At 42.2% G+C, this 10,528-nt stretch overlaps 1 protein-coding gene across 2 annotated transcripts in view; it reads left to right on the top strand.

Moving 5' to 3' along the window:
• Positions 1-8,858, top strand: part of prdm4 (PR domain containing 4) — a 24,963-nt gene extending 16,105 nt beyond the window's left edge. For both annotated transcript variants that reach the window (XM_048268547.1, XM_048268546.1), the window contains exon 13: positions 8,531-8,858. In XM_048268547.1, coding sequence (XP_048124504.1) covers positions 8,531-8,846 — 316 coding nt within the window. In that variant the 3' untranslated portion in view covers positions 8,847-8,858. The remainder of the gene's footprint in view (positions 1-8,530) is intronic.
• Positions 8,859-10,528: the final 1,670 nt, after the last annotated feature.

Below are 10,528 nucleotides of genomic sequence, written 5' to 3'. Positions count from 1 at the left end.
AAATCGAAAGGCTGTAATATAAACTTCAAAACGAAGTGGCCACAAAATTCCCCTAAAAGATGACCACGACTTTTCGGGTACAAAACCACGCCACAACACTAAACTAACAGGACGATAGGAGACTAGACGAACAAAAGGGCCAAAACCACGCCACAACACTAAACTAACAGGACGATAGGAGACTAGACGAACAAAAGGGCCAAAACCACGCCACAACACTAAACTAACAGGACGATAGGAGACTACAGTGGGTCCCCGTTAAGTTTGGACGGGTTCCTTCATGAATCACGCACCCCATTTTCTCAGCAGAAATGGCACAAACTGCAGTTGACACAAACAACCACAAGGTGTCACTTGGGTGCCACTACTATTTTTGATGCGACTGACTTACTGCTTCCATGGCCTTGCGGGGCACGGAACTTAAATTGATCACGGTAGTTTAAACACAATTGACAAAACATTCTAATATGAAAATGTAGATGCAATTGTTGTAAAATGGTGCAGCTCCTTTAAGAAAGCACCGTGTGCAGGGATGGAGAAAGCGAGAGGGGAAAGGCCCATGTGTGTTAGAACTTAGCGTGTGGAAAAAGTACGTGCTGTTGAGACTGGAGCGAGTCATATTCAAAATAATGCAAAAAAAAAAGCAATTATCCTCATTCATTGCAACCAAAGCATGCCTGCTTGCCCGACGTTCAAAGCGAAAAATATATCAAAGCACCTTTAGCGTTTGAATGTAGCAATGAAAAAAATTTTAAACAGCTGGACAAATGATTTAGCTAATTGATTATATAACCTGTACACCAGCAATTTACCTGTACAAATTACATTGACAGTAGCCCAGCCTAACAGCATGTTGTAGGCCTACTGTAGAAATTTCACTTAAATTGCAACCCCCAAGCATGCCTGCTTGCCCAGCGTTTAAGCGACAATCGAAAAAGATAATAAAACAACAAGAGGGTTGAGTCTGAATGACACTGAGTTTTTAGACACTGAGTTTTTGTAGTTAAGAAATATTTTCGTATAAAAAAAGTTGTCATTCTTCAATCTCCTTCACTGGCCCTATGGAAAAGGCTTAACGTCCCAAAACAACGATCAATGATCATCAAATTTCTCTCTCACATTGCTCCTCATAACCATCTATAAAAAGTGTTTTCTTTTTCTTTTTTGAGCACATCCGAATCCCAGGACATAACGCACTGGACCTTATAATAGGCTCGAGATATAATTCCAAAGGGGGCAGATAGGGGCCACTGCACTTAAAACTTAAAAAGATGAAGCTTTCGAACTTTGAAATTGCGATCAGTGACTGGCATCGGGTGAGCGAAGCTTTTGAAGTTGAACAGGCTATTAAAAAACTATTTGGCGCACCTCCATGTCACAGGAGAGACTGGGCTCTCTCTTCTATGAAAAGACGTTAGGCTACCTGCAAACTGGCCTATGATTTCATTGCTGAGTTTGCGGCAAAGCAAGAAAATGTTTTTTTTTTCCTGAGTCAGGATATGGCGAAGTCAGTGTCATTTATTTGTCCAATGTTAGCCTATAGATACAGACCAGTACATCTTATCAATAGTTTGAATGTAGGTGTGTGTTTCTGCTCATTGACAAATACCGTTCAGCACAATGATTCATGCCCAATTAATTCCCCTGTTAAAGTGGTCGCCTTTGTTACACTATTTGGTTTCGTGATGTAGCCTATGATAAACACCATATGGCCAAATATGTGACTCAGCTAATGTTATAGGCTATACAATTGAATTTCCCCTCTTAAAGGCAAGCTGGTGTAGCTTATTAGACTAGGCTACTATTAAAATACACCCGACGGTAGCCTTGGCTATGTGTAAAGTAAGCTATCGCGATGATTTCATGCAGGTGTTTAAAAGGGCCTTGCATCTGTCAAGTTCGCAGACAGGGCCTCGCATCCCCTTGCGACGGCCCTGCAGCTCCTCCTAAGACAGCGAGGAAAAAGTTAAAATACGCGATAAACCCGGGAAAAGTTGACAGGTTTGTTTCGGTCCCGGTGATTATTTGTGAAATTGTGCAATATAACGAACAGAAATAACGAACAGTCCCTAATTGATTAATAGCCTAGGCCTACACCAGCAATTGTTGAACATTGACCTGTACAGGACATTGACAGTAGCCCAGCCTAACAAGCAAATGTTGCAAAATACATCAAAAGACGCAATTAATCAGAAATAAATAATGTAATCTGCATCGCTTTTATTTAACAAACTGCAAGCAACAAGAGCATTGAGTTCGCTGTAAGGCAAACCTCTGGGTTTGGCCTATCTGTTAAGGCAGTCGATAGGCTATAACGAGCTGTGTGCCTGGAAAGACGATAGATGACGGCTCTGGTCATCCCATACCTCCCCCACTTCCTGTAGCCTACCATTATGAAGGCCTGTAGCCTACTCGTTTGCTGTTTTGTGACATTAAGCTTTTTTCATCGTTAAGCCCCTCCCCATCCCCTTCTTTCACAAGCAGTGGGGAGCGGGGCACAAAGTAACACTTTTGGTAGACAAAGGAGGGTTCTCCTGACTTCTGTCGTTTGGCCACAACCGTTGCAACCAGGCCAGGACAGATATTTTAGAGAGGAGAGCGCCGGTGCAGCTCAGATGTCTTCTTAATTTTCTTTATTCTTCAGTAAAGGTGCAGAACATTATTAAACTTTGACTAACATTTCGATGTAGTCGATGTTTTTGACTAACTTAACATCGAAACGTTAGTCAAAGTTTAATAATGTTCTACAGGACCCACTGTAGATGAACAAAAGCGCCAAAACCCGGAAATCACAGCAGCCCACTAAATCTAATCCCCGACACTATCGACCAGAAGCACCACAATTGTAGTCGCCAAAACTACAAATTTGGAAGTTTACAAACAAAAAAGGAGTATGAAAACTGGATGATTGCTGCTGCACCGCTAAAACCCTACTTACCTATACAAAAAAAAAACTAACTAAACCTCGCTAATCTTCGTGGGTTTCCTACCCGCATACATTATCCGTCCAAACTCGCGGAGGAAGCAGCAGACCGATGGTGCAGTCTACAGCAAGCCTCAAACAGACCCGAATAAGGATTACCACCTAAAAAAAAGAAACTAAAATAATAAAGTGGTAGACTCTCTGTCCACCCGGCGGCTACCTGATTGAGACGCTACTACATCCAGAAAACAATACTCACCAAAAGTCGCGTTCCCAAAACCTGCTGCGTCCTAATACGAAAAAAGTTCAAACGGAGGACGAAGACCCCATTATGTTACAGCCAGCCAGGCTAGATGCAACACAAATTGACAAACAGTCAAAGGGGCTCGATGTCTATGGGTATTTATTTACAAAAAAATTAATACATAATTAAGAACAGGACAACTCAAAACTAGAAAATGCAATTCCAGGGAATTACCATTGCATGTAAATGCAAAAAAGCTGCTGTGTATAACATTAAATTACTTACAGTATGATTATTCAGATTACATAGACATGTCCAGTATTCTTGAAAACCAATTACTTGATTAGATGTTAGCTTAGAGTATGACAGTTAGTAAAAATAAATTGTTAATTCAATATTGATCAACATTCTTTGTTTTAATACAGCAGAATGATACTCAGAATACACTAATGAACACTTAACAACAAATGCAAGCTTGAAGTAAAAAAAATCACAGTTATGTGTGTGTGTGTGTGTGTGTGTGTATATGTGTGTGTATATATATATATATATATATATATATATATATATATATATATATATATATATATATATATATACAGAACTTGATAATACAAGGATACAAGGATACAAGGAAGTTTATTGCCTAGAAAGGGTAGGCAATCAAGGACATGGGTAGATGGAGGAGAAATCAAAAATAATAAATATAAAGTTCTATGGAGATGTGCAAAAGTTGGAGAAAGTCAGATGTGTGTGTGTGTGTGTGTGTGTTTTGACGTGTGATGAAATAAGAAAATAATAAAAGGTCTATAGCATAGGGTGAGGGATGTAAAAGTGCTAAAAGTCTTGTAGGTGTGTGTGGGGGGGCCATGAGTGCTGAGGAGTGAATGAGTGCAAAGTCAGGATAGTGTGAGTTCAGAGTTGGGAAATGTTTGAGAGTGCTGAAGAGTGAATGTGTGCAAAGTCAGTATAGTGTGAGTTCAGAGTTCGGATGGCCTGGGGATAAAAACTTCTCCTGAGTCTCTCAGTTCTGGCTTTGTGACTACATAGGCGCCTTCTTGATTTCAGCGGTAGGAATAATCCATTGTTAGGATGAGAAGAGTCCTTCAGAATCTTTTGGGCTCTTAGGAGTACTCTTCTGGAATAGATATCTTGTAGAGCAGGGAGTTGAGTTCTTATAGCACGCTCAGCTGAGCGACTACTCTCTGCAAAGTACTACAATCTCTAACTGTGGAGTTCCCATACCAGGTGATGATGCTACCAGTTAGAACACTCTCAACCGCTGAAGTCTAGGAGGCCTTCATGATGGATGTAGAAACTTTGAATTTCCTTAGCTGACTTAAGGAAGTAGAGTCGTTGTCTGGACTTCTTCAGAACATATTGAGTGTTAACAGTCCATGTTAGGTCTTCAGTAATGTGGACACCAAGGTATTTAAAACTTGTGACTCTCTACAGGTTGCCCGCTGATCATTAGTGGGGTGTAACTGTAGTTCTGCTGCTGCCTTCTGTAATCCACTACCATTTCCTTGGTTTTATTGATATTCAGTGTCAAGCTGTTAGATTGACACCACTGTGCCACCTCATCAACCTGATCCAAGTAGAGCTGTTCATTGTTGTTACTAATCAGGCCCAAGATCACTGTGTCATCTGCAAACTTGATGATGGAGGTATGACTACTGTTGGCTTTGCAGTCATGTGTGTAGATGTTGTACAGCAGTGGACTCAAAACACAGCCTTGGGGAGCACCAGTGCTGATGGTTAATGAGTCAGATGTCAGACCCCCACTCTAACCACTTGTGAACGGTTGGTGAGGAAGTCAAATATCCAGTGACACAGGGTGGTGTTTAGTCCTAAGGCCTTCATCTTTGTGACCAAGGTGAGAGGTACTATCGTGTTGAATGCTGAACTAAAGTCAATGAACAGCATCCTCACATAATTCCCATTCCCTCCTCCAGGTGAGTTAAGGTGGTGTGCATGAGGTTTGAGATGGCATCCTCTGTAGACCTGTTGGCTCTGTAAGCAAATTGAGGGGGTCAAGGAGGCAGGGAGGGATGAGCATATAATGTTTTTTACAAGCTTCTCAAAACACTTCATCACTGTAGACGCCAGGGCTACTGGGCGGTAGTCATTCAGACATGATGGACTTTTGTTTTTCGGTACTGGAACAATAACAGACTGCTTGAGGCAAGTAGGAACTGTCTCTTGAGCCAATGATGTGTTAAAGATATAAGTGAACACAGGAGCTAACTGAGCAGCGTAGGATTTCAAAACCCTGTTAGAAATTCCATCCGTCCAGCAGCTTTTCTACAATTAACCCTCCTAAAGGCATTGCTCACATCGACCTCAGAGACACAGAAAGGTGCATCCTCATTTTGCTTCACATGCTGCAGCTAGTCCAATATAGTCTGTGTTTTTCATGTCAAAGCGAAAGCATAAAAAAGCATTAAGTTCATCAGGGAGGGCTTTACTCACATTCATCATAGGAGGGGACTTTTCTTTCAAAGCCAGTGATGGTTCGGAGTCCTTTCCACACTCGTGCTGGATCACCCTCCAAGAAATCAGCTTCAACTCTGTCTCTATAGCTTAGCATCTTTAATAGCTCTATGTAAACTATAAAATGCTGCTTTGTAATCCGCCATATCCCCTGAAATAAGCCCAGCATTATAAGTCATGGTGCGTGTCTTTAATGCCGCTTCACTTTCTATCCACCCAAGGCTTCTGGTTAGGGAAGCTTCGATCTTTACAGTTGGGATGATGGAATCAGTTAGCATATTGATGTAACTCAATGATACTTCAGAACTCATTGATGTCAGCAGAGTTCGCCTTTGAACATCTCCCAGTCAACGCTGCTATGGGCGCCCTGTAGCCTGGCTTCCGATTGGTCAGTCCAACGCTTGACCTCCTTCGTCACTGGGGGGTCCGTCCGACTTCTCTGTTTGTACATAGGCAGTAGGAAAACAGCGGCATGATCATAATGCCAATCATATTATCCTAAGACAGATCTCTTTATCAGTGGTAATTCTGAAATGGCAGCAAGAGCTAGAGGTCTCAGTTAATTGTAATAAATAGGTCACTTTTGATGGTGATATAGACTGAAGAACAAGATTCAGCCCTTCAGATGATCAGTTTTAGACAGAACTTAGGTTAGACTCTTAATTTTCACACAGCACAGCTCAGGTCTAAAAACAGAAGTCTAACAGCACAGCTAAGTTTCACAGATGTCACAGCACATGATCCAAATGTATGCATGCTTCATATAGTTGTCGGCATAGTCCTCCTGAATGTCTCAGTGTAGATCTCAGATCTATGTCTATAGTTCAAAGGTATGTGCAGATATGTTGACTTATGGTCACATGTTTTTAGGAATGAATGTTATTGTTAATGTCAGCGATGTATGGTTGGCAGGATGTGCACACAGACAGGCACACACATAATGTAATACACGGTCTGGTCTGGTCCCTAAAAGACAAAAGTAAACAAGTTAGAGTTATACCAAAAACATGGAATGTGTAAAATTGTTCAATACAACTTAGATATTTAAGTGAGGTTGTTGCACCATAAATCTGTAATGGTAGTTAAATATACTAGCCTATAGTATTTCACTGAAAACAAAGGAACATTTTGTGTTTTATTAATTTCTGTTTAAGGATAGTTGATAGTCAAACAATTTAAAGTAAACAGCTTAGAACACACTACACTTTGTAGTCAAAGGGTGTGTTGTTGCTGTTGATGATAATCATAAACTGAGTCTTAAGGATGGACCATTCTGATATTAAGCATCTTGATAACCAACTACACTATATCTTACAGCTTGCTAGGTCTGTTATCCACATTTTTTCTACAGATTACGATGTAGACCTACTTTAGGATGTAGCCTACAACAACTGGGAAGCTTTAATTTATAGGCCAGAATAATGCAGAATAATGCTTGGCCTAGGCCAAGTAAACATACTCTGTAGCTATGTTGACAGCACAAACGTTATACCTCAACTTCTGTAGTGTGTTTTAACAATACTTTGATCATATGGTCCGTTTCCAAACAGTAAGGTTTTCATCAGGTCCCTTTCCACAGGTGATCAAGAGCCAGATAGTATAACGCTAGTTAAAACACTACTGGTTAGTGAGCAAATGTAACGTTAATGTCAGTGCTCAGCTGGGAGCGACGTTAGGTTTGAATGTCGTTAGCTAATGTTATCGAAACCTACAGCTAACCGGTCAATTTAAAGTGACGGCTTATTAACGTTGATTAGGTGGGTTTCATAACTTTCCTTACATAATAAATATCAACGGATAGGATAAGTGCTAACGTTAACTATTCCCCTAACATTAGAACTACCGAGTTTGGCTACTTGTGACCTATCATTTCATAGCCTAGGCCTATAGTAGAATGCTACATAACATAATGTTTGACGACATAAATGAGTCAAATACCAAAAATCGGACCACTTACCTTGTCTGTAGTTAGAGAAATGTTCCTCTGGAGGAGAGTTTTACGAGCAAGTAAAGTATCACGGCAGGCCAAAACGTTCAGAAGATTCACAGCTCCAGTGATAGAAAGATTGCAGCGGACCAGCTGTTGATTGCTTTCAGGTGCAAGTCACGTCATAATGCTACACACACACACACAGTAAGCACACGCACGCACGCACGCGCACACACAGTTAGCACACACACACAGAAACACACACACGCACACACAGTAAGCACACACACACACACACAGTAAGCACACACACACACACACACACACACACAGTAAGCACACACACACACACACACACACACACACAGTAAGCACGCACGCACACACACACACACACACAGTAAGCACACACACAAATCACACCACACACACACAGTAAGCACACACACATATCACACCTCCACACACACACACACACACACACACACATCGCACCTCCACACACACACACACAGACCGCATCTCCTCACACACACACAGTAAAGTCAGTTTCATTGTAGGCAGATGGGTTGACACACTGTTGTGTTTATTGACACGCTGTTGTGTTTGTTTACAGTGTTGTGTTTGTTGACACGCTGTTGTGTTTGTTTACAGTGTTGTGTTTGTTGACACGCTGTTGTGTTTGTTGACAGTGTTGTGTTTGTTGACAGTGTTGTGTTTGTTGACACGCTGTTGTGTTTGTTGACAGTGTTGTGTTTGTTGACACGCTGTTGTGTTTGTTGACACGCTGTTGTGTTTGTTGACAGTGTTGTGTTTGTTGACACGCTGTTGTGTTTGTTGACAGTGTTGTGTTTATTGACAGTGTTGTGTTTGTTGACAGTGTTGTGTTTGTTGACACGCTGTTGTGTTGGTTGTCACTGTGCTCTCTCTCCTCCTCCAGAGACAGCCAGATCCGCTGCCCCAAGTGTGACAAGCGCTTCCTGAAAACCAACCACCTGAAGAAGCACCTCAACTCCCACGAGGGTCGCCGTGACTACATCTGCGAGAAGTGCAGCAAGGCCTTCCTCACCAAGTACCACCTGACCCGACACCTCAAGATCTGCAAGGGCCCGCAGATGAGCCGGGGGGGGCCGGGGAGGGTGGGGAGGGGCGAGGAAGAGGAGGATGAGGAGGAGGAAGATGAGGAGGAGGAGGAGGAAGAGGAGGAAGCAGCTGAGGGACCAGACGACGCTGCTGCTGCCTCACAGGACTGCTGACTCGAGGAGGAGGGGGGTACCCCCAACTCTGACATGACATACCCCCATCCAAAACTCTAACCCCCACCACCTGTCCAACTGCACCGTGCCAATTTTACCCATGACCCCCCCCCCGTCCTGTCTATTTATTTAATTCCCTCATGTTCCTCACCTTTAACTCTGACCCCGCCCTCCTGTCACGCCCACTTCATGCCCAGTCATGTGACCCACTGCAAACCTCAGCACTAACTCAGCAGAATCAAATCTCAGCACTAACAGTGACTCAGCAGAATCAAACCTCAGCACTAACAAGGACTCTGCAGAATCAAACAAGGACTCAGCAGAATCAAACCTCAGCACTAACAAGGACTCAGCAGAATCAAATCTCAGCACTAACAGGGACTCAGCAGAATCAAGCCTAAGCACTAACAGTGACTCAGCAGAATCAAACAAGGACTCAGCAGAATCAAACCTCAGCACTAATAATGACTCAGCAGAATCATGGCTTATTGTGTGAAGCCCCTCCCATTAGCAGTGACCCAGCAGGAACAGATCATCTGATTGGACAAGGCCCCAACACACATCTGTTCCCACACACACAAACACAAACACAACACACACACACACACAAACACACAAACAAACAAACACACACTCACACCATCCGTGAGCCGATTTGCACACACACACACTCACACTATCCGTGAGCTGATGTGTGCACACACACACACACACACACACACACACACACACACACACACACAATATCTCTCTCCATGTGTGAGCGTTTGTGCCATATCTCCACATATGGACATGCTACTGGGCATGAACCTCTCTCACGAGGCAGATTAACGAAAGATGTGTGATGTCATGAGTTGGTGATGTCATGAGTTAATGATGTCATGAGTCTATGAGGTCAAGAGTTGCTGTCCCGTAAGTGGGTGCTTCTACCATACACATTTCATCTTTACTTACTGTTACCATGGTTACATGACTGTGTAGTGTATGTGATGTAGAACACTCGTGTTTTGTTTGTCCAGATTATGATAAATATGTTTTTTTTTTTTTTAAATAATATACATTTGAAAATGACAAATAAGCATTGTTTTTTTACTCCCGAGTTACGCTTTAATATTAATATTAGGGTGTCAAGAGTCCTAAACGCTTTAATATTCGGGTGTCAAGAGCTTCACCCCATAGCCATCGTTGCTGAGAGAGAGAGGCCACTTTAACTTGTAACTAGTACTTCTTATTACACGTGTACTAATGATCTGTGGGTACACAAACATACATTATGCGCTATGGACACCATAAGCATGTGATATTACATTATGTACGGACAACATACAGTAAGTATGTGATATTACATTATGTACTATGGACAACATAAGTACGTGATATTATATATTGTAACAATGTCATCTGTGTATCAGACACATAAACAGAAGCTTGAGCTGATCTGAATAGCAGGTTTATGCAGAACATCAATGGCTACAGACCACACCGTAAAACTGCTACAGACGCCGTAAAACTGCTGTGATGGCTTCAGACCATGCCGTAAAACTGCTGTGATGGCTACAGGCCACGCCGTAAAACCGCTACAGACATGTCACTCCCTATTAAACCAACACCAAAGAACTTTTCCTTTGTCGCACGCATGCTATTTGTTTATCACCGGCTTTGCTAATAACGATGTCCACAGA

This window comes from Alosa alosa, chromosome 17, assembly GCF_017589495.1.
Source record: "Alosa alosa isolate M-15738 ecotype Scorff River chromosome 17, AALO_Geno_1.1, whole genome shotgun sequence".
NCBI classification, from domain to species: Eukaryota; Metazoa; Chordata; class Actinopteri; order Clupeiformes; family Clupeidae; genus Alosa; species Alosa alosa.
Note: the sequence above shows the minus strand (reverse complement) of the source record. Positions and strands in the feature narration are given on the sequence as shown.